Below are 24,390 nucleotides of genomic sequence, written 5' to 3'. Positions count from 1 at the left end.
CAGCCTGAAGTTGTAACAGGGTAGGTTTAGATTGGACATTAGGACAAATTTCTTCACCAAAAGGGTTGTCAAGATTTGGAACAGGTTTCACAGGGAAGTGGTGGAGTCACCACCCATGAAGGTGTTTAAAAGACATGTAGACATGGTGCTTAGGGACGTGGTTTAGTGGTGGACTTGGCATTGTTTGGTTAACAGATTGATTTGATGACCTTAAAGGTATTTTCCAACCTAAATGATTCTATGATTCTATGTTATTTTATATGACTGCATACTGATTATACAGGACCCCGGCTCATTGAAAGATTTAATAATTGCTTTAGGAGTGATTGGCTTTAATTCTGTGGCTATATGGTATCCGACAGGATACTTTTATGCGCATTACTTCTAGTTCCACTACATGCACTGAAAACTACAATTCTTTACTGGAAGCCAAAGAAATTATGCAGCTGCTCGTTAGCACTGTCCTTTCTGTGTTTCTGCAACACTGAAGTCCTTTAGAGACACTTCTGTTCGCATATGGTCCCTTTTTAATGAAGATGATATTCCATCCAGGTACGGGTTTTCATCTCCCTTTATATAATTTATCTCTTTCCATGCAAAATTAAACACTCTGGGTTATAGCTTATATGCTGTTTTGTGGTATAAAATCAATACGAAATATTGCTACTGTTCTTATTTGAAACCTTTTTCCTTCTTGAAATTTACGAAGTACTTTTGTCTTTCCATTGTTAATGTCTAAAAATCATATTATTTTAGTCTTTCATCATCTCAAAATCATCTAATTACTTTCCATCTGCATACAGTTAATAGAAATGACTGCATTTTATAAATAAAAATAGTTCAAACTGATCACATAGCATGTCTGTCACTGCAATATTTATCATTTTGTGCATCTATTTTTTATTATTTTTGCTGCTTTATGCTTTTGTTTACTGACAATGAGTTAAATTATTATGACATCTCAGGAATGTTGTTAAAAATGAAACAAATCATTCTAGTGGTTATTTCTGGTGTATTTCACCGTCTAAGTTTCATTATATGCTATTCTACTAGATCCATTAAGATACATTACATAAAGATATGTAAGGGTGTTACATGATCAGAGCTTTAAATATTTTCATTTAAAATAACTCTTAAAAAGCAAGTTATTTAGTTTATTATATGAAGATTTCTACTGTTCATTAACTTCTGTGCTGCTCAGAGGTACTTAACAGCACATATGAAATGTACCTAATGTGCTTTGATGTTGTTCATTTCAATAGAACAAGACAAGCAGGAAAAAGGTTGTTTTGATAACATTCAAATTAAATGCTGAAGAAGCACAAAACTCTATAGGACATTTTAAAATCTATGTGAACTCTTCTGTAGAATTACTGCTGCTGTGTGGAAGAAAATGGACTAATTAACTTGTGCAAAACTAGCCCCTAATGGAAGTATCTGACTTTGAACTACTGCTGTTTGAACAGTCATCTGGAAGGACAAATACAGGAGAGACATCAGTAGAATTAATGATGGTGGAAAAATGGTTTCACAGAGATGAGACTACATTGTTCAGACAGTCCATGGGGAGAAAATAGTAGGAGAGATTCCGGATTCTTTTTAAAAGGAAAATGACAATAATCTATTTTATATGTTGTACATAAGTATAAAAGCTGCACTAGATTTTGCAGTGCCAATTTTCATTGCTTCTAGCATTGCTAGCAGAGCTGTTATAAATATTCATAACAATTTTATCACTCCATCCAACTGCTTTAATATATAGTATGCCAAATATATTAAATGTTTGTTTCCTTATGACTTTTTTATACTCAGGAAACAAATGTTGATTGATACAATGTAGAGAGCTTTAAAAGAGCCTAGGGGGCTTTTTTTTTTTTTTTTTTTTTTTAAGAACTGCATTTGTTAAAAAAGGTAGTGTTTTCTCTCAGCTATACTTCCCCTTAATTCTGGATATGTTATCTAGAACTTATTTGTCCTTTCATGCACTAAATACAAATGAGTTATCTAAAAATAAGTCTGAGCTATGAGATCTAAGAGGTGTGACTGATGTAGCTCAATTCTGAATATTACTGCTAATTTTGCATGGAGATGCTTTACCTCTGAGTCATAAATTCAGCCAGACTTGTGGGGATAAAGTACTACTGAAGAGCATTAGGACTGGGAGTGCCTCCTCAGGGAAGAACTTACAAAGTGGGAAAGTGGAGCAGTGGCAGCTGGATTTCCACATAGGCTGGTCAGGCTGGTGCAGGATGTACCACAGGTCTGCGGGGCTTGGCACTGCTTGCTACTCTTCTGAAAAGATGCAGATTGATTCCTAGCCTGACAGCTGGCTGATGAGTCTGGTTCTGCACCCACAAGGACAAATCTCATCTGGTTAGGGATAAAACTTGGAACTTGGTCTGCCTGATTGTAATTTCTGCACGAGTTCTGTTGAATGTGTACCACATACCAGATTTCTGACATGGGGTGAAAACACAAAGAAAGAGAGGGTCCCTCCTCTCTCCTCCCTCCCTCATCCCCCCAGATGGAATATACTGGCTTTGGTGAAGACAGTTCTTTGAGTAAGTATACAAGCCTCTTCTGCTTTGCCAGAGAACACAATAATTTTTGTGCAGTGCATATTTGGTTGTGTTTCTGGTTGTTTGCTTTTTTTTAAATTTAAACTGCAATGGTGCAACCGATGGTGTTACTGATTATTCATTTGTACTCACAATTTTACTTTATCAAGCGTATATTCTCTTAGTTCACACTTTGTTGTTGAAATGCCTCAGATACACCATAAAACTCCTAATATAACACTTACGGCTTTGATACATGTTTGTGAGGGAAAAGATCAAAAGAATACAACATGAACAGCCACAGAACCATCTGCAGGGCAAGACTTTGGATACCAATCTTTTCTATTATATTAAATTTTCTATCCTATTGTTGTGAATCATACTATTTGATATACACTATTAAACACATGTCTATATAAGAAAGCAAAAATTGAGTAACTGGGGAACAAGTCTCTGAGAGGTGTGCATGTTAGTACACTTTTTCATTAATCAGTGTTCTGCAGGCATATGTAAGCACCTGATATTTACAGAATACATATTCTGTGAATTACTTATAGGAGTTAAAGCAATTAATTCTTTTTGCTTAGCTTCACTCCTCCTGAACAGCACAATCTACTTGCACTGCACTGTGTGAACACCAGCCAGAAATCGGCAGCAAATTCTGCTGGTCTTTTGGAAGGCAGCAGGTTGTCCACTAACAATTATTGCAACATAAAATTTCACATTCAAGTGTCAGCACACCTTCTCAAAGAAATTTTAAATATTTGCTTTGAATAGCCAAAAATAGGTGTAATTGTAAAGCCTAGAATGATAACACAGATTAGTGTCTCTTCCTTTAATGCTACTCTAGTGTTTATTTGCCTGTCAGCCCAGTACAGTTATTCAGGCAATACAACATGCTTAGTCTTTTTCTCAAGCGCAACAATAAAAGCTTTCCAAAGCTTCCTGCTACATGTGGCAATCACAAACAGGGAGGAGAGGCAGCAGTGTCTATGGGGAGGAGAGGATGTGTCAGGTGTCCCAAATGGACCAATCATGGTATTTCTTCCCATGTTGCTCAGTATAAAAGAGCCCCTAAGAAAAGCTTTATGAGCTTTTAATGCTTGATGTGCTGAGAGGTTTGCTCTTGGCTCTTTGTCATCTGTCCCTGTGCTGCTGATGTTCCTGCCTCCTGTTTTTGTGCTGCAGAGGAGCACTATTCATTGAGACAGGTCACCTTCCCCTGGCTCGCTGAGTGAGAGCAGCGCAACTGCTCCAATGTTTCCTGTTCTGGTTTTTTTTTGACTTTTATCTGGACTTTCTGCTCGGTTACTTATGTCTGCTGCCAAGTCTAGTCTGGAACTTTTTTCTTCTGCTGGGATCTACTTATCATCTGGAAGCTGCAGGTTCTGTAGTAAACATACTCATTTTTATCTTTGAATGCATTTACATACCTGTTTGTATTTGTATGTAGTTCAACATCGTTATTGTTAGAATTATTTTCTATTTCATTAAACTTGTTCAAATTTTTTTCCAACCTTAAAGTTTCTCCATTGTTCCCTGGTTATCCAACCCTGGAAGGGTGATGAGGACATCACAGAAAGCGTCTGTCAGAATTTAGTGGCCAGCCCAACCCTAAACCTCAGTAGACAGAAATATCTCCACTGCTGCTATGCCACTTGGTTTTTTTCCTGTAAGCTACCTTCTGTGGATAAGTAGATAGTTTGATACCTGATTCCACTGTAGGACCTAGGGGAAACTTTACATTCCCAGGTGATTCCTTGCTTGTATGCCCTGTTTACTTTTTAGTCCTGCCCAAACTGCTTGTGCCGGAGGCTTTGATAGAGCCACTGTAACTCAGAGGGAGAACTCTATACAAAACCGTATATCTCCCCAGGTAGTTAGCATGTGGCAACAATATGACTAGCTTGAAATAAACAACAGCTTTTTCTTTTGTGTCAGATGTCCTTTGGGAATTGTTCATCTTTCCCCTGTTTTCACATAAAGACAGGGATAACAGATACCTATGGCAATAAATTGCTTTAGACATCCAGATTAAGAATGCTGAGGAAATTATTACCAACTGCCAATTAAGAACATTGACTTTTCATTTTTAAAATCCATTTAAGAGAAGTGAAAGTTGCCATCAGAATAGAAATGTCTATTGAAATGTGTCTCCCTGGGCAGATCATTTTAAAAAATATTTTTAAGAAACAGGTTGTCATATTGTCAAAATAATGAAGATGAATAGTTTTCTTGAATAAACTTCTGCTGGAGGCAGCAAGTGGCTCACACTTTAGTAAATGTAAAAGCATAGTATATGTTAAACCTGGTTTAGTTTAAAATTTTCCTTAAAATAATGACCCCTGTCTTCTAATACTGAGTAAGTAGAAATGTTAACAATAAAGTGACCAAATCAAGATATTAATTAAAAATTTTCCTGTGGCGGATATAAAAGAAAAATAAGTTATGTTATAACCACTGTTAAACTTAGAATAAATAAATAAATAAAATAGAGAGATTTTAAAAAGTGATTCCAGTACTGCAGCTGCAAAACAGGCGAAATTCAATAGCAGAATTCTTGCAATAATTGACAAATCAATAGTAAATAATAGAATTTTACATAATAGTATTTTTTGAAAGAAGAAGATCTGTAATGTTCAAACACTGCCTTTGTCACCTGTTAAAATGGTTTCTCAAAATGATGTATGGATTTCTTAAAATGAGGTAAGGCTACAATCTTATGTTTTTACAGTTTTGAAATCAGCTAAAAAAGTAAACATCATGTATCTGACTTTCTACAGAGCCCAAAGAAAGTGTGGTGTTTGGGTTTTTTTATATATTTTCAGTATTCATAGCAACTTTGGGAAACATAATTCTTTTTCCAGCCTTTAAATATCAGTGGAATTAATCTGCTGCATTGACTGCTAGAAGCAATCCACAATAAGTTTTCTAGCCTTTAGCCTTCTGTGGGAACTGTGGGGAACTGTGGGGTTTGGATCCCACAGATCTTCATGAAATTTAATGTCTCATGAAGCTATACACTAGGACAGGTCAGATGTGATCTGATGGAAAACTACTAATACACTGCATTACAACATATTTTATTACCTACCAAAATGCTCCTTATATGATCAGTAGTGTATAGAATAAGCATCTGCACAAAACTATGTACACTTGTTAATGTGGTTTCAACATTTTTTTGGTACCCAGTGTTAAATACTTTAAATAAATATCTTTGTTTGTTTTTCTTTTGAGGAATACTAATAGTCTATGGACTGGCTTAACTTTGTGAATCTGTACATACTTTTGAGAATGTAGTTAGAAAATATTGTCTTACTATGAAATTCATTGTCAGTAGAGTTGTCTACTTTTCCAACCTTGTTAAAACAACTTATATGATAAAACTGCCTGTGATATACCCTCCACTGACCGTTACAGAAGTATGACCACAAATGCTTCTCTACACAAATGCTCTATTTATCACTACAGGGGATTGTCTGTCTGTCCTCATCAATAGTGTGATGTCAAATCAAATACCCACCCTGAACTAAAACTTGTCTTCTTTTTCACTATCAGGAAGCAATCACTGCTGTGTAACTCACATTCTTTTTCCTATGTTTACAGCATTACATTTGCCTGTCTCAGAATGCACTTTTTTTTTTTTTTTTTTTTTTAAGTAGTATAGCCTAGCAAGGAATCCTGATCAGATTTGCTTGTTATTATCTATACTACCATTTTCTGTGGTCATCTGCACAGGAGGAGTTTTGCGTTTCCTACTAAATCAAAGTACTAAATCCCACTATTTCAAAAGCAAATTGCCATAAAGTCCATTTAAAATAGTCACAGGGACAACAATTTTCTTCTTACTATTTTTTAATTTTGTTAATTCACTCAGTTTTTAGTTAATTTAATATTGTTTACAAAAAACTCCCTATTTAAAATCCTAAAATTAGAATAACGACTACCTCATAGACCTTCAAGCCTATACTGTAGTAGTAATAAAATCTTAATCAGTTTGTACATTTTCTAATTTTGAAAAAAAACCCTCAACATTTATGTTAGACAGAGTTCTAGGTCTTTTATAGTCTTTTACAGGCCATAACATGTACATCTAGCTTCATAAATGATATCTTCTGCTTCATCTGGATGGAGTGAGGTATATATGGGGTGTGTGTTACAAAACGCAGAACATGCAATTATTTTGAAACAAAACAACCTTCCTGTTTCAATACATTTGATTGACTATACCCATTAAAGTAATCAAGATCTAGGTTTTTTCTCCTTAGAATTCAAGTTGCTCTATTAAATTATTTATTTTGCTTAATAAGGGAGTTGCAGCAGAAAATATTTCTCCATCTATCTCTCAGGTGTTCTCATTAAATCTGCTTTGTCTGATGTGATCTGTTTTTGTTGAGCTATGTTAGCTACTTTCCTTTTGATAAATCCCTTCTCAATATATACATCATGACTTTGATTTCTAGGATGATGGGCAACAATAGAAAGAAAAAAGGAAATTATTTGTTACTATTAGAGCTGTACTCTGAGATATGAGAATTGAGATATAAAAATATGAAATAAGAGAATATTAAATGCAAGAAGTTCCACTTCTTAAGAATTAACAATTCCCATGTTTATCTGACAAAACAACACCACCACTAAATGCTTCCTGTAGCTAAACATTATTATTTAGTGTAAAGTTAATGTACATTCTCTAGAGGGATTTCTTAACAGAAACAAAAATAATTTTAGAAACATATAGTAAATAACTTAAAACAAAAAAATGTAAGCAGAGTAATGATTAATATTATAATTACTTAGAAGTGATACTAATTAGTGATCAAGGACTTGTGACAATAATTTATAGGAATAATGAAAAAACCCTTTACTGTTTCAATTTTAAATATCTAGTACATTTTGAACAAAACTAGAGATTAATTTCCAAACAAAAATAATTTTTTTTAAGTTAGATATCAAGATTTAACATCTTAGTTTTTTGACTTTTAAGAATTCTTTTGCAGTAGGATTATTTTAGAAGGACTGCTTAGTGTCACTTATACAAATGAATTGAATGTACTTCCAAATCAGCTTTAGTAAAATGAAAAATAATAAAAAAAAAATTCCACAGGCAAATTTCTCTCATTTGGGATTCTGAAATTGTCAGATGGCCACTAACCATCATATTTGAGAGGTTCTGGCAGTCTGGTGAGGTTCCCACAGATTGGAAAAGGGCGAACATAACCCCCATCTTTAGAAAAGGAACCAAAGACAACCAGGGAACTACCGACCAGTCAGCCTTACCACTGTGCCAGGTAAAATCATGAACAGATTCTCCTGGCAGCTGTACTAAGGCACATAAAAAATAACCAAGTGATGGGTGACAGCCAACATGGCTTCACTAGGGGCAAGTCGTGCCTGACTAGTGGCCTTCTACGACAAAGCTACAGTGCTGGCTGACATGGGAAAAGCAAGGGACGTCATTTTCCTGGAGTTGTGCAAGGTGTTTGACACTGTCCCACACAACATCCTTGTCTCTAAAATGGAGAGACACGGATTTGACAGATGGACCACTGAGTGGATAAAGAACTGGCTGGATGGTCACACTCAAAGAGTTGTGGTCAATGGCTCGATGTCCACATGGAGACCAGTGACAAGTGGAGTTCCTCAGGGGTCTGTTCTGGGTCCAGTGCTGTTCAACATCTTTGTCAGCAACATGGATGATGGCACTGAGTGCACCCTCAGTAAGTTTGCCAATGACACCAAGCTATGTGGTGCCATGGACTCACTTGAGGGAAGAGATGCCATCCAGAGGGACCTTGATAGGCTTGAGAAATGGGCTGGTGCAAACTGCATGAGCTTCAACAAGTCAAAATGCAAAGTACTTCACCTGGGTCGGACCAATCCCAGGCAAAAATACAAACTGGGCACAGAGTGGGTTGAGAGTAGCCCTGAAAAGAAGGATTTAGGAGTGTTGATAGATGAGAAGCTCAACATGAGCCAGGAGTGCGCTCATGCAGCCCAGAAGGCCAACCTCATCCTGGAATGTATCAAGAGAAATGTAGCCAGCAGGTCAAGAGAGGTGATTCAAGAGAGGTGATTTGCTCTGCTCTCGTGAGACCCCACCTCGAATCCTGCATCCAGTTCTGGTATCCCCACCATAAGAGGGACATAGATCTGTTGGAGCATGTTCAGAGGAGGGCCACAAGGATGATCCAGGGGCTGGAGCACCTCTTCTATGAGGACAGGTGCAGGAGCTGAGGTTGTTCAGTCTGGAAAAGAGAAGACTTTGGGGGGACCTAATAGCTGCCTTCCAATACCTGAAGGGAACCTACAGGAAGGCTGAGAGGGACTTTTTACAAGAGTGTCCAGTGATAGAACAAAGGTAAATAGGTTTAAGTTGAAGGAGAATAGATTTAGATTAGATCTTAGGAAAAAAAATCTTCGGTACGAGGGTGGCAAGACTTTGAAGTAAATTTTCCAGAGACGTTGTGGATGCCCTCTCCCTGAAGGTGTTCAAGGCCAGGTTGGACAAAGACTTGAGTAGCTCCAGCACGTCCATGTTCTTACTTCTTTCAGTAATACAGTATTCATTAATTTCTGAAATTATCATTTACATGTATTTAATTCACTAATTGTATCATGCTCTTACATAAAATTCTTTTTACAGATGTGTTATTGATATGATTGCATATCTGTGGAAGTGCAAGCATTTGAATGAGTAACAGGTCAACCTAAACAGCTGCTTCTGACAATTAAGGTCAGGGACTAAGGGAAAGGACAAGAAACAGCAATTGGGAGACTGTAATTCAGTCAACAGTGGTATGAATTTAATTCTTAGTGACACTTTAGTCCACAACAGTATCTGACATAGGATGTATGCTCAGAACAAAATGCAAAATTTTGGGCTGGCCAATTTGAACAAATGACTGGAAGCTTCCTTTGTCTTTGTTTCCATAAGTAAATAGGAGAAACAATCCTTGGTCACGTGTATATGATGCTTTTAAGATCAGGTAAGACTCAAGGAACAAGAGCATACACAAGGTGTCAGGTGGAAAGTGTTGGGGAGAAAATATCAACATCCCTTTAAGTTTTGTGGTTACAAGAAAGGCAATGGTATTTGAACTAAATGAACAATTGAATGCAAGAAATATTCAGGGAAACTGTCAGGACCTTGAATGCATCAATGGGCTCTAATTGGCCCGACTAGCCTACGGTCTTTCTCTGCACTCTTCCTTGGAGATCTCTTTCCCCTCTCTCTCAAGATTAACTGCCATGCTTAAAGACATCTCTGACGTGGCCCAGCACTGTCGGTCACTTCACCCTACTGTGAAAACAGAACTTGCTTCTGAGATGTCCACACTTTAGTTTGTTTATTCATGAGCTGCATATAAGCTCAGGTCTTTGCACTAAATCCTTTCCAGAGATACTTTGTCCATTTGCCTGTATCCAGACTTGTAATTTGTTGTTTATGATCTCTTGACCTAAACTACCCAGCTTAGCCACAAACCTGCTTTATGACTATGGGTTTGTCTGGTGTTCACTGGAATTTTGGCTGAATCTGTGGATCTGCTGGGTTCTTGTGGGTATTGAGGGACTGCATCTTTTGTTGGTGAGGATATTGTCCCTTCAGGCCTTGCAGTCACCCTCAGATCCAGCTCTCCTGCAGGAAGGAGTAACAGCAACCCTAATACATTTTATCTGATTACTCATACAGGTAAGTGGACTAGGACTAGATAAATGGCTCTAAGTGGGCCTGCTTGTGCAGGGTGCTGGACAAGGTGACCTCCAGAGGTTCTTTCCAACCTCAGCCATTCTGTGATTTTCTAATCACCTCCCATTATTTGCAGAATGAGTGGCTGTTGAGGGTGACCTTTAAGTTGTTTTGCTGTTAGAGAAACAATTATCTCCTCCTTTTTGACAAGCTATGACTAGAAGAATCTTGGTACAGGATGGATTTTGCCTAACATCTTGAGGAGCTATTCAGAGAGTTAAAACAAACCGAATTGCTTTTCTTTTTAATTTTAAACGGTCAATTGGAATCAACCTCCACACATTGCGGTTTCATCATCAAACTTCTAAGTTTGTATTAAGTTTAAATGTGTTTATATTTAGATTACTGATGTGATTCTGGTTAAAACAATGGCAACAGATGTTCTCTGTTCAAGCAAGGTATTTTTAATGGCTTCAACATGGCTGTGGTTATCTGTGTGTATAATAGCACTGGACAATAATTAGTTATATATTCTTTTTGCTATAAAAATATTCTTCAGTTCTCTTTCTTGATACAGTACCAAACATGCTCCCAGTAGAAAAGTAATAAAAAAATCCATATCACACAAGTGAATTGTCCTTGTGCTATTGATTTAAATAAATAAAACACATAAATGTATATCCCTCTTGTCTCTTAGAGTAATGAATGCATTTCAAATTCTGTTTGTCTGAAGCTTTTATACTTTGAAGCACTGAATTAGTTTAACATGTATTAAATTACTTACAGTGAATCCTCCAATTATGTTAAGACACAATCCTTCATTCAGACAGTTGATGCTGAGCAGCCTGCAGTAGTCAATTACTTCCTCACAGTTCTTTCCAGTGAATCCTGGCATGCAGCTGCAAATACACCAGTGTATTTTAGAAGACTTACGTTTTAAAAGTTAATTGTATTTAATTATGTTCCATAATTCTATTAAATAATGTTCTTGCAGTAACAAAACAGATCTCATATGTTATTTAAAATAAACAGAACATGCTTTCAAGCAATTGAAATCAGTTGCATGATTCTGGATATTTTGGCTGCTTCATAAAATATTTTTTTCATTGATTAGAGCATTTTGATATCAATACTTTCTATAAAGTTCTGGAAACAAAAACAATCTATAATGAGATAATATTAAACAAAAAGCTATAAATGAGGTTTTGGAAATCTGTTAGAAAGGAAATCATCAGAGAGAAATAAGTGGAAATGTGATGATAAATGGGCTTTAAAGTATTTAGCAACAATAATTTCTAGTTGTTAAAAAAGTAGTCAATAATGACATGCTTAGGTATGTAAAGAGAAATGTAAGGAATCTGGGAGAGAACAATACAGGATTGTCTTTTAATTACTTATTTGTAATTTGATATTTTCTTTAAAGGAGAAAACTAGCATTCTGTTTTTGTGAATTTGGTAGTTCCATGTGAGGCCGATGGAGCCACAGATAACTTTTATGGCAAAAGGAACCGTAGACATTTCTTCTGCTTTGTGTCAGCACCTGTCATTAGCAAGAGAAAATACTTTTCTTGTCTAGCCCTCCAGTGTTTTTAAAAAATATACAAATAAAAAAGATGAGATTCAAATGGATACTAAACAAGCCTTATTCAAACGGAATAATGGACAGTGTAGAAAAATATTTTAATATTTGGAGCTTTCCTAAAATGTGCAAAAAGTAAAATCCAGACTGCAAAAACTTTCTCTTTTGTTTTTATAGATACATGTTTCCTGCCAAATTCACTTTAATATGTTCTTGCAGACATGCTTAACATTTTCCTCTGCTAAAGGCTTTTTCTGGTAGCATGGAAAGAAAAGATTTAAGTAGAAGAGACAACAAAAGGCTAGTTAGCTGAAAATTTGTGATTGTGAAGGAACCCAAAAGTAACAGATGGGAAGTCTCTTTAGCTTTTTCTGAGAGGTACTTTCTCTAATGACACAGTCCAGATGCTGGAAATCACAAAGATAATAATGAATTTCTTCTGCTTTCTATGCTCTTACTCCTAGCGGATATGAGTTTCAGTTGTGTTGTTTATGTTTTCCCATTTTAAAAAATAACACTATCCCCAGTTTTAGAATGCATGAAGCCTCTTACAGCTACACAGCATACAAAAGAAAAGGATATATTTTCAATAGCAGATAGTCAGGCCACAACAATGGATAAAAAATATGAGTTAACAGTATTTTCTAACTCAGTTAAAGATGCTGATCAGTGGGTATGGCTATGCCTCCAAGGGATGCACAGAGGCATCTAGAGTGTCCAGAAGCTTAAATCATCTTTGGCCAAGTGTTAAACAGGCTGAATTTCCCCAGTAACTCCTGAAGAGCACCCACATAGTCTATGCATAGGACCATTTGGACAGAAGTAGATGACTATGGAAAAACCTCTAGTTACGTTCTTTGAGACTAGTATAGAGACAACCACAGGAGGACACTCTATGCAAATAACAATGAACTACATAATCCTCACTCTCCTCTTGAAAATATTGCTGTATATAAATCCTATAACTATATTCTACCATTTCATGTACTTGGAATCAAAATTCTTGCAAAGTCCTTTCTTAATAAATTTCCAGTTCATGTCTTGTAGCTAAAAGGACTTTTTCATAATACTTAGCTGCTTTTACTTCAGCATGTTCAAAGACATCAGATAGTTACATACATATTTTTCCCTTTAAACAAATGTACTCACATCAGCAAATAGCATTTTTGTTGTCCTTTATATTGTAGTATCATTCATTGATATATATATTATATATATTTTTTTTATAATTTCATTCTAAATAGCACTTTAAACCAAATTAGAGCAACTAAATTACAACATTTGCTTTGCTATTTTACTTATGATCTGAAATCAGATGAAAGATCTATATTTTTTAGTTCAATTTATTTAGGTAATCTAATCTTTTTTTTTTCCCAACAGATGACTTAACAAGCCAGTTTTAGAAGTTCCTTCTTCTAACTTTTACATTTGCTCATTTTTCCTACTTTTATTTTTATTGTTTTACGATAGACATACCAACGTCAGAGAAGTTGAGAGTAAATTAACAACAAGAAAGTTGACAGCAAAGTTCCAAAGATGATGTTAATGGAACAAATTTCCTCAGAGCACAGTTTCACATTTTTTGTGACTTTTTATTGTTCTAAAAAACACCAATAATAGAAGATATAAACAATCACAATTTATTGTGATGGATATCCTTGTTCACTGTGTATTTGAATCCACTTTAAATTTTGACATTTAAGAAAAAATGCTACTGTTAGATTCTTAGCACAAAGTTCTATATGATATCAAGACTGAAAGGATGGAATTAGGGTACAAGATAATGATACATCAGAACTGAATTGGAGAAAATTAAATTGAGTCTGTTTAGTTGTATGTTTGGAATAGAAAATAATTGTTTTCCCAAAGAAGAAAAAATAAGTAGACAGAAGCTGAGATGATGGTGAATATAAGCAGACTTCAGCTTGGACATAAGGAGAAGCACGCAAGATAGGGTAAGCAAAACAACAGAAAAAAAGAAGTAAAAATATCAATTCAGCCATTATTTGGATTTGTATATGCATGTGAGTTAAACACCATTACATTTATTTAAAATGTTAAAGTACTATAAACATGAAACACTATTTTACCGAATGAAACACGTTGTTTTTTTTCTGAGGTAACTAGACATACTCATTACCTACAGTATTTGACAATTATGACCAAAAACGAGACAAAACCTCTACTTAAAACTTTGAATGAAAAGCACCAAGCCTCCTGAACAAAGCAACATGGTTGGTGGTGGGTTTCTTTTTGGGCAAAATGAATTAAAACTTGACTCACAGCCAGAAAGCTTCCATTTAACACAACTGAAACTGTCAGGCTTCCAAAATCTTCTGTCATTCAGATAGCTAATACAAGATATAAATTTACAAAGAGAATTTTGAATCCACAAAATAACAAAATCTGCTGGCTGTTCACCCTCTATACAAGCTGACACCTCCTCTACATTTCAGCACTCTGTCTTTGGCAAAACTACAACCCTTACAGCCAAATTACTGGATCTGGTCTCTTCATCAAAAGTACATGACTCATATTCCCTCAAAATGCTTTCTCTCATCTAAATGTCTCTGTCCAAGTATACAGGAATAAATATACAAAAAATTTACATTTATTAAATATTTGGGATTAAGTGATAGAGAATTGATTTAGTGTCACAAGAAACGTGGAAAACTTTTTCTATTTATTAACAATAAATGCTAAAAATATTACAATTACTAATTGAAGCTTTCAAGGGACTGAATGTCCAAACTAAGGCTGAGTACTGGAGGTTTTTGATATGTGATTGGACAGGATGCTAGATATCTAATCTAATCTAATCTAAGGTCTCTTTCCCAGTAAAGTTTGGAATAGATGATCTTTCCAGGTCTCTTCCAACCTGGGCCATTTGGTGATTCTAAGATTCTTTTGAAACTAAGTTCCAATACTGCCATATTTATCTAATATTAAGAGTCTGCATTTTTAGTATCTGTTTTAGGACAGCACTCCATGTTTTCTTGGTACAGAGAAAACTTGGAACCTTCAGAACATTCTTTATCTCACCTGTGCTGGATACTTCTCTTTGGAAGAAATAAGTCCCTTTCTGAAGTTAGCAAAAGCTATGTAGACTGAACACTATCCGAAGCTTTTACTTAAATGGTATGTATAGGGCCAAACACTCAATGTTAGAAAAAGTTGAAGGATACATTATTCATAGAGTTCCTTCTAGGCTCTTATCTCCCTTTTTAGAACATTTTTAGTGTTAAAAATAATGTTTATAACCTATTGAATTTCTCAAACTGCCTTGCCATGTGTCTTGCCTGTCTTATTAAATGTGTATTTTACAGATAGTAAAACTGAGTACATGAAAAATACAGAAATATTAAAGGTAAAATCTGAGCACCACTGATATTAATAGGATTTTAACACTTGATATTAACAGTTAACAGGATGTACTATCTGAGCCCAAAACTAAAACCTCAGTTAACTAGCTTTACCACATAATTTAAGTGATTGGCCTGATAATCAATATAAGTGGGTCATTAATTGCCCATTTTTACTTTCTGTTATATTGATCTAAATAATAACTTGCACTGTTATTCTCACATAATGTATTAATGGAAAGATTGTTAAATCACCATGACTTTCTAGGGCTATTTTTATTAACCATGGTACAATATAATTCACGGCACAGATAATTTTTACCAGCGTACTGTGAAATTATAAATTGTCTCACCTGCATTGTTCACAGGGTCAAGATTTTTTTTATAAAGAAAGATAATCTGCAACTTGATATTAATTGTTCATGTTACGCATATTTTTAAATGTGATCTTCAGGCTACATATCATACTAACTCGTACTAGCATACTGTGTGAAAGACTGGCTATATAATAGCAAATTGGTAGTAGTTTGTATTTTGGTTTAAAATATTAGAAAATAAATTCTAACACTTGTTCTGTGCTGTACATATCTGTGTGGGAAGATTGTGCGTATACCCACAGAACAGATTTTGGTGAATAAGGGTAAGATATAGGGAGATATTAATTCAGCTCAGCCCTGTCTTGCCTTAACAGACCTAAGCAGGGCTGTGAAAAATGACCCAGACCTGAGTTATCCCTTAATGAAACAGTAAAGGACCGAAATGTGAGTAGAACTAAAACCCAGGTAACAAACATTTTACTCTGAGTCTCATATTCAACCACTATCTATTCTTGAAATGTGTTAAATTCAGCTGAGTAAATCATGTATGTGCAAAATATGCTAAATTAGGCTGAGTAAATAAAGATATGTTAATTTGTCCGAGTCAATGGTGTGTTATTTAGCATAAAATTAGTAGGGGGCTTCCAGGAGAGATAAGGGGAAATCTCATCATTCCACCAAAGATAAACATTCTAGATGGTCTGGTCCCTCAGGCATACCTCTGCCCCCCACATGTCATTCTTACAGTATAAAAGCTGTAGGATTTGGGGGAGATTTTTTTTTTTCCAGCTATACAGCTGGACTGTACCTGTCTACCACCTTATTAGAGATGTCAGATAAGGACATTTTCCCTGGGATTGAGAACCTTTACCTGAGAGAGGATAGGTGAATAACACGTGTGGCTTACTTTGAGATTGTTATTGTTACTAATTTGTGCACTTCTTAAATCCACACTGTTCTAGTTTCCAGGAATCACTAAGTTTTGTAACAGTGTATCTTGTGTATTGTATTGGATTTTCTTTCTGAAACTGCAGTAATGCATTCTTCCATTGTATCCATTAACCCTGCGGTAGTGGTATGCTGGACCTGTAAGTGAAGTTCTAATAAACTGATAATTTAAACCTTGCAGTGAAGTTCGTGTATTGGACCTGTGAGTGAAATTCAAACAGATCGCCAGCTTGAACCTTGCAAGTCTCTCTGTCACAAAGATCTAACTGTGTTTATGCGCTCGTATGTGTGTGTATGTATGTATATGTCTATTTACATGCAAGTATAAGCAAAATTCTTTTTTCTTCATTGGGAAAATTATAACCATGGCTGTACTTATAATTTAGTTTCCAGACTTTCCAACTCAATCTTTTCTGATGGACTGTAACTTTATGTTCTGTACTTCTGTTACATATTTGCAGTTTCTAAGTTCATTCATAATGTGTTTTCAGGTCTCTATGTATCACAGCTTTCAATTTTCTGCTTTTATGAATATCCTAAAATTGGAAAGTTATTTAATACACTTCCAGTAATTCTTAGTGGAACTTACTTCAGTCAGACAGATGAAAGCAAAGCAAATGGGAAGAGGACAAATTGTACTCCTTAGTGGCATAAGAAAATATCTAAAAAGCTATTTGAAATGGAATGAAATTATATACTGAGTCACTTATGTTATTTTCAAATGAATAATTTTTAGCATAGTCTTTCTGAATACTTTTTAATACGCTGGTTGAAGGAGCAATCTAAGACCTGTTAATGCATGTCTGTGAATTAGAAATTATATCAGTTGTCTTATCCTTTCAGAAAAAACATAAACATCACACACCAAGAATAATAGTTATACCTGTGGTATAATTGTCTCATTTGTCACCAGTGAGCCAGGATTTATGTATTTCATCTTACAGAAATAATGATGACACAATTTATAACTCATTAAATTCTTCAAATATTTTGAAGAACTTCAAGAATTTTCAAGAGTAGCAGAGTAGAGCACCATAAAAAATAGTTTTTAAAAAATAAAGTGTATAGTTTTCTATGTCCTTTGTGATGGACAATGTCTTTTCATTGTGTAATCAGTGGGATATGATCAAGTATTTCAATGAAATACTGAGACAAATTATTTTCTTACCGGCAGTTATAGTTCTGCTGTTGAGCTACACATGTAGCATTATTTAAGCAAGGCAATAACTCACATGAGTTCAATATTCTCTCGCAGAACTTGCCAGTGAATATTGGCAAACAGGTACATGCCACATCCTGTAGAAGAGAAGGAAATTAGAAAGGCAATACAGGAACTAGCGTTTAGTTCCCTTACTATAGCTAACCGAACTAGTTCAGGGTTTCATCGCTTTAAACAGAGTACAAAGAACAAAAAGCAGTCTTAGCCCTAGACAGATTACAAACATAATTTAGGACAAGTGGAATAGGCCTTCCAGTACAGATTATACCAGAGTTGTGTTTACTAGCCGGAAATATATCAGCTCTAAATCTGGCTGGCTTTGCAATTTCACAAATAAAATCAAGAAGGAACTTTATAATTAATTTATAATTTTTCCTTATTTCTGAATTTGTTCCACAGTAACATTTGCATCTACCACAGTAACAGCCCATAAGGTACATCAGATGTATATGAAATAGTGAATGTATACCAAAGAATAGTCACAAACTAGAGTAGGAAAGAAAATGGTGTGCATGCTTTTTCCCCTGCACAGATACGCTTCTCTATGACGGTGACAGATATCTGCCAATCTGTAATTTGCACAGTAAGAACAGCAAGTGATTTTACAAACAAAAATATTTCTTAGAGTTGATGCACTCACTCTTATTTTTATATAGAATGTAATATCATTTATAGGCCTTGAGATGTCAGAAAAAAAAGGGAAAATATATAAGTGTTTGTTTCCCCAGTGAAATTAGAAGTGTTTACGTGTTTCTTTAGAATCGGTCTTAAAGTCGTGTTTGGAGAACTTTATTTTAATGTGTACTGGGAGACTTCTATACATTTGAAACAAATTACTGCATCTGTTTATCTACAGAAATTATGATATAATATGTGCTAGTATATCTACTAGACATAATCTTTAGGCAGACTGTATTACTTGGAAGTCTACCAATTTGTTCAGCAATTTAGATGTCTCTTTTGCCCCTTCTGTGTGAGTGTATATCATAGGTATGAGATAACTGAGGTTTTGAACTCTTCTTTCACTCTTTTGTTTCTGTATAATCACAGCTATTTGAAGTAGTTATGCTAATGAAACAATATCAACAATGTATTTTGAAATATGACCAGATATGACTCAATTATCAAACTTTTTTGAGGCTGCATGAATTTATTCTGTTTTACAGAAAGAAAAAAGAAGGAAGAAAAAGATTTAAAAGCAGATACCACAGGAGAAACAAGAACAGGAAAATAACATTCATTAATAAAGATGACTCATGTATTACGTTTTATATCAGAAGACTTTGTTAGAGAAAGAGGAAAAAAAAAAAGAAATTACATTGGTAGATTTTAAGTGACCACCAAGGAACTGAACTGAAAATGCTGTGTTTCTTCATGAAGAATGTAAAGTTTTTAATTTCAGAATTTCAAAATTTCTGTTAGCAATAAATGTTTTGGCACATTCATAGAACAAATCCTTCTGGAATACATGTCAAGGAGTATGGATGACATGGAGATGCTTAGAAACAACAAACACGGCTTCACAAAGGCAAAATCATGCCTGAGTGCATTAAGAGGGGCCCTGTGGAGAAGGATTTAGTGATATTGGTGGATGAGAAATTGGATATGAGCTAGCAATGTGCACTCTGAGCCCAGAAAAACAGTTATATCCTATGATGTATAAAAACAAGTGTGGCCAGCAGGTCAAAGGAGGTGATTCTCCCTCTCTACTCCACTCTCTTGAGATCCCGCCTGCAGTATTATGTTCAGTTCTGAGGCCCCCAACATAAGAAAGACATGGATCTGCTTGAGCAAGTCGAGAGGAGAGCCATGAAAAATGGCCATAGAGAAAGGCTAAGAGAGTTGGGGGTTTTCAGCATGGAGAAGAGAAAGCTCCAGACAAATGGTATTGTAGCCTTTAAACACTTAAAGGGGGCTTATAACAAAGATTGAGAGAGACTTGTAGTGATAGCACAGGGAAAAATTATTTTAAACTAAGACAGAGTGGATTTAGGTTAGATATAAGGAAGACTTTTTTTTACAATGAGGATGATGAGCCACAGGAATAGGTTTCCCAAAGGAGTTGTGGATGCCCCATCCCTGGAAATGTTCAAGGCCCGTCTGGATGGGGCTTTGAGCAACCAGGTATAGTGGGAAGTGTCCCTGCCCGTTGCAGGCTGTTGGAACTAGATGATCTTTAAGGTACCTTCCAACCCAAACCATTCTATGATTCGATGATTTGATGATTCGATTCTACAATTCTGTTATTCTGTGATAAGATTCTACAATTCTGTGTTCAAATATGGACATATAAACTTTATACTTACGCTTGGCAAATCTATACATGTACCTCCATTTTGACATGGTCTTGAAGAACATTCATTAATATCAATTTCACAGTTGTGACCAAGAAAACCAACAGGACAATGACAAACATATCCAGTCTGAAAATATCGGCATGTGCCCCCATGCAGGCATGGCTGAGGTGCACAAGGATCCGTTGGTTCCTCACAAAATGGACCTAAAAGAAATAAACATAAAAAATTGGGGAGTATTTGAGTGAATCATGCTTCTTGATAGTCTGACCATAGATATTATCTCATAACTATTTTTTGCTTACTTATTATTTCTAAGTAATTCTTTTTTTTTCCTTGTATTTTTAATTTCTTTCAGAAAGAACTGAAGCACTCTTATTTATTCTATTCTTAAATCATCTATACTGCAAAGGTCCAGTTACTGACTAGGCATCTGTAAATTATCACAATTTTAAAAGCAAAGAACTAAAAATATCCTTGTATGTTTTGTTTGATTTGGTGGATAGATATGGTAGAAATAAGTGGGAGTGATGAAACTCATCTGCAGCAAAGGAAGAAGAGGAACCAAAACTGTAGTCCCAGAAAACAATATCTCTTAAAGCATTCATTATTAAGGGAAGCTGAATCCAGAGGACTTTCAGACCAAAGAGATTGTTTCCATTCCTGTTTACAGATCGAGCCAGACACAATCACACACACACATCAGACACAGTGCCTAGATGGATCAACATGAAGAGTAATGTCTTTCACCGCACATGAACAGAAATAGCACTCACATCAGCATGAACAGCAACAATGGCTTAATTCTATCATTTTGGTTGCTGGTTACTCCAGTTTAAAAGCCCATCACTAGACAGAGTGATAACAGAGAAGCAGTAAGGAAGAGACTGTAGCAATCAGGTGCAGGCTCAGAAAGAGAAGCATAATGAGCTGAACCCTGCTTACACTCAGCCAGTCCTTTTATCACTTTTCTCTGCATTTTCCCATATTTATACTTCCATCCACTCTGTCCAGCTCTGGAGCCCTCAACACAAGAAGGTCATGGACCTGCTGAAGTGGGTCCAGAGAGGGCCATAAAAATTATCAAAGGGCTGGAGTACCTCTCCTATGAGTACAGGCATATGTACTCATAGTACATTTGGAGAGCATGCCTCTCCTAATGAGGATAGGCTGAGAGAGTTGGGGGTGTTCAGCCTAGAGAAGAGAAGGCTCCAGGGAGACAATATAGCAGCCTTCTGGTGCTTTAAGGAGGCCTATAGGACACTCAGGGAGTGACTGGTCACAAGGGTGTGTAGTGACAGGACGAAGGGCTGTTTAGATATTTTTTAGTTTAGATATTAAGAAGAAGTTTTTTACTATGAGGGTGGTGAAACACTGTAATAAGTTGCCCAGAGAGGTTGTGGAAGCTCCATCTCTGGAGGCATACAAGGTCAGACTTGGTGGGGCTCTGAGCAACCTGATCTAGTTAAAGATGTCCCTGCTCACTGCAGGGCGGTTGAGCTAGATGACCTTTAAAGGTCCCTTCCAGCCCAACACATTCTATGATTCCACGATTCTACGATTCTACAATTCTACGATTCTATGATTCTATTATTAGTAAACCCCTCTCTGGGGTTACAATAACCAAACGGAACATGAGAAACTACTTAAGGCTATTTCCCCTTGTCCAATTACTCACCATGAGGAAGAACAGACCAACCCCCACCTCACTTCAACCTTCTTTTGGGTAGTTGTAGAGAGTAGTAGGGTGTCCCTTTAGTCTCCTCTTCTCCAGGATAAACAGCCTCAGCCATTCCTTGCCATTCCTTGTACGACACATGCTCCAAATCCTTTACCAGCTTGGTAGCCCACCTCTGTACCCTCTCTAGCACCTCTTGTAGTGAGGGACCCAAAACTGGAGATAGTACTTGAGGTGAGGCCTCACCAAAGCTGAGTACAGGGGAACGATCACCTCCCTGCTCATGCCAACGACACCATTCCTGATGGCCAGGGTACTGTTGGCCTTCTTGGTGACCTGGTCACACTGCTGGCTCATGTTCAGCCTGGATACCTCAACATTTGTGAGCTGCCTAAGTATTTTGGACAATTAACTATTTTTTAATTACGCAGTGTCAAAGATACAGCAGAATTATAGCAGCTAAGGATTTACCTCCATTTATTTCTGTAAAATTACGTAACTAATATGATTTTTACATATCTTGTACCTTCATACTTTGATTGAAACTACATCCCTACACATACTTACAGATTACGTCAGATGCATTTTTCAAGAATTTACTGTAGCAATAGTATTTACTTCATAATAAATCTATTCTGAAGTAGTAGTATGTTTTGAATCAAAATGTTGTTAGTCACTTGAGTTAAAAATTCATAAAATAATAAATTATACTTTATGAAAAGATTTATACTTTTGAAATGGTAACAAAATACTTTTAACTCAATTGTAAACTGCAATGTAAACATGTCTAATTCATAGTAAACCAATTAACAGATTAGTATGCAAGCCTCTAAAAATTCTTTTACCAACGCACCAAATATATAGAGGAACTGTAAGTACGTGGAACAATATTTAGGAAGAGATCCAAATATCACACTCTGTCTATTATTATATACCAGAACAGCTGATGCAACAAACACTGCATAAGAAAATCCTATTAGCAGAAAAAGGGGTCAAAAACCAGTTTTCTTTTGTCAATTGATTCATTGGAAATAGTTGTTTGAATAAGACAAAATTAATTTGTTGTATCTTTTAGGACATAATATTCACTACTTCTCTTTAGCTTCAGATGACATTCAAAGAATCTTTTGTGCATTTATTGCTTTCCCTCATCACCATAGTAACCAAGTTACAGTAAAAGCATATTGCAAGTGTTAAGGCTTGCTAACAGGAAAAGCTGGCCATTCCTCCGAACAAGGCCAATGACTGGTGTTAATGTGTATATAAGACAACATTTGCAACATGAAGTGAGGTGGATCGGTTAATTGTTTCTTTTTTTTTCAATTTACTATTTAGCTGTCCTGTTATAGTTCAGCACAATATTGTACCCCAGCAGTACTCATCTTTTTATTTTCTTTATTTTATTGGGCGCATTTGACAGAATGGGTGCTCCTGTCTCATCCACATTATTAAAGAGGAGAAGGTAAATCAGCAAAACAGTGATCCCAACTGCTCTACTCAAAGGAAAGATGGAATGTGTTTTAGGTAAGACTAAAAGTAGCTATAAGATGAACAGAGGAAAACCTGAGTTGGTATAAGGAAATATTGTTAGTTACAACCTGAGAGATGTTTCAAGAAAGAGATCCATGGTTCAAGAATGGCAAAAAAATGTATTATTTTTTTCATAACACTTGCCTGCAATAGGTATAATACTATATTTATCTTTTTGTGAATTTGGAAAAAAAACCGTGTTCAGTGTGAATTGATAACCAATTACCTAACCAGGTCAATTTAAATGAAGATACTGAGGTAGCAACTGCACTCATGAAATTAAACACAAGTGACATCTTTCATAGGTCTGTCTAGAGTGAATTAGATAAGAAGCTCTACCAACTGTCTAATAACTTTTAGGAAGAATTCAGTCTTGAACTGTAATGTTTCCTTAATCATTGATGCTGCTTATGTATTTGACATACCTCTAGTTTATAATTTCTTGTATTCAGCATCTTGTGTGAAAAGCAAGAGCCATGCTTTTTCCTGAACATCCATATCTGATGAGTTTGACAAATCAAGCCAATAAAAGGAATTCTGAAGACCTAAGCCTTAAATTTCAAAAAGTGCAAGACAAATCATAGGCCTAGGCCTAGGCTGGAAGGTACCTTAGAGATCATTTAATCCAACCTCCCTGTCATGGGCAGGGACGCCTCTCAATTAGATCAGGCAACACATGGGGACCAAACGGGGATCAAACGCTTGACCTTGGTGGTATCAGCACCAAGCTCTAACTGACTGAGCTAACCAGCCCCTTAATACTTTTGACTGCATAGATTTGATGAATAACCTTTTATTTTACTTTGATAACAATGACAACATAGTATAGATGTAGTATTTGACATAGATGCTCTGTACTTCCGTGGTAAACAAGTTCAACATAAGTAACTCTTCCTTCAGTTAGACCCAAGAAGTGACATTTGCTGAAAATACCAAGTCCCTTTGGTATTCACTGATGAATGATTCGCTACTCAAAGTTATGATATTTTGTTCAAATTCTTAGAAAAATAAATGCAGAAACCATGTTTTAATGGGATATAGCTGATTTAGAAATTTTAGTATGAAATTTATCAACTTTATTTCATATCCTGATTAAAGAGAAAAATGCAAGAAATTAATGACATCATCAATAGGATCAGTTCACCATGTTTTTCCAGTATAGTGAATTCTTGTTTGGTTTACTTCAATAAATTAAAAATTATGGAAGACTAAAAA

At 35.7% G+C, this 24,390-nt stretch overlaps 1 protein-coding gene across 1 annotated transcript in view; it reads right to left on the bottom strand.

Moving 5' to 3' along the window:
• Positions 1–453: 453 nt before the first annotated feature.
• EYS (eyes shut homolog (Drosophila)) overlaps positions 454–24,390 on the bottom strand; it is a 69,586-nt gene continuing 45,649 nt past the window's right edge. The window contains exons 3-6 of the mRNA XM_009864578.1: positions 19,980–20,173; positions 17,623–17,750; positions 11,033–11,147; positions 454–570 (exon numbers count right to left, since the gene is read on the bottom strand). Of these exons, the coding sequence (XP_009862880.1) occupies positions 454–570; positions 11,033–11,147; positions 17,623–17,750; positions 19,980–20,173 (554 nt within the window). The remainder of the gene's footprint in view (positions 571–11,032; positions 11,148–17,622; positions 17,751–19,979; positions 20,174–24,390) is intronic.

This window comes from Apaloderma vittatum, unplaced genomic scaffold, assembly GCF_000703405.1.
Source record: "Apaloderma vittatum isolate BGI_N311 unplaced genomic scaffold, ASM70340v1 scaffold3462, whole genome shotgun sequence".
NCBI classification, from domain to species: domain Eukaryota; kingdom Metazoa; phylum Chordata; class Aves; order Trogoniformes; family Trogonidae; genus Apaloderma; species Apaloderma vittatum.
This window is presented reverse-complemented; position numbering and strand designations above follow the sequence as displayed.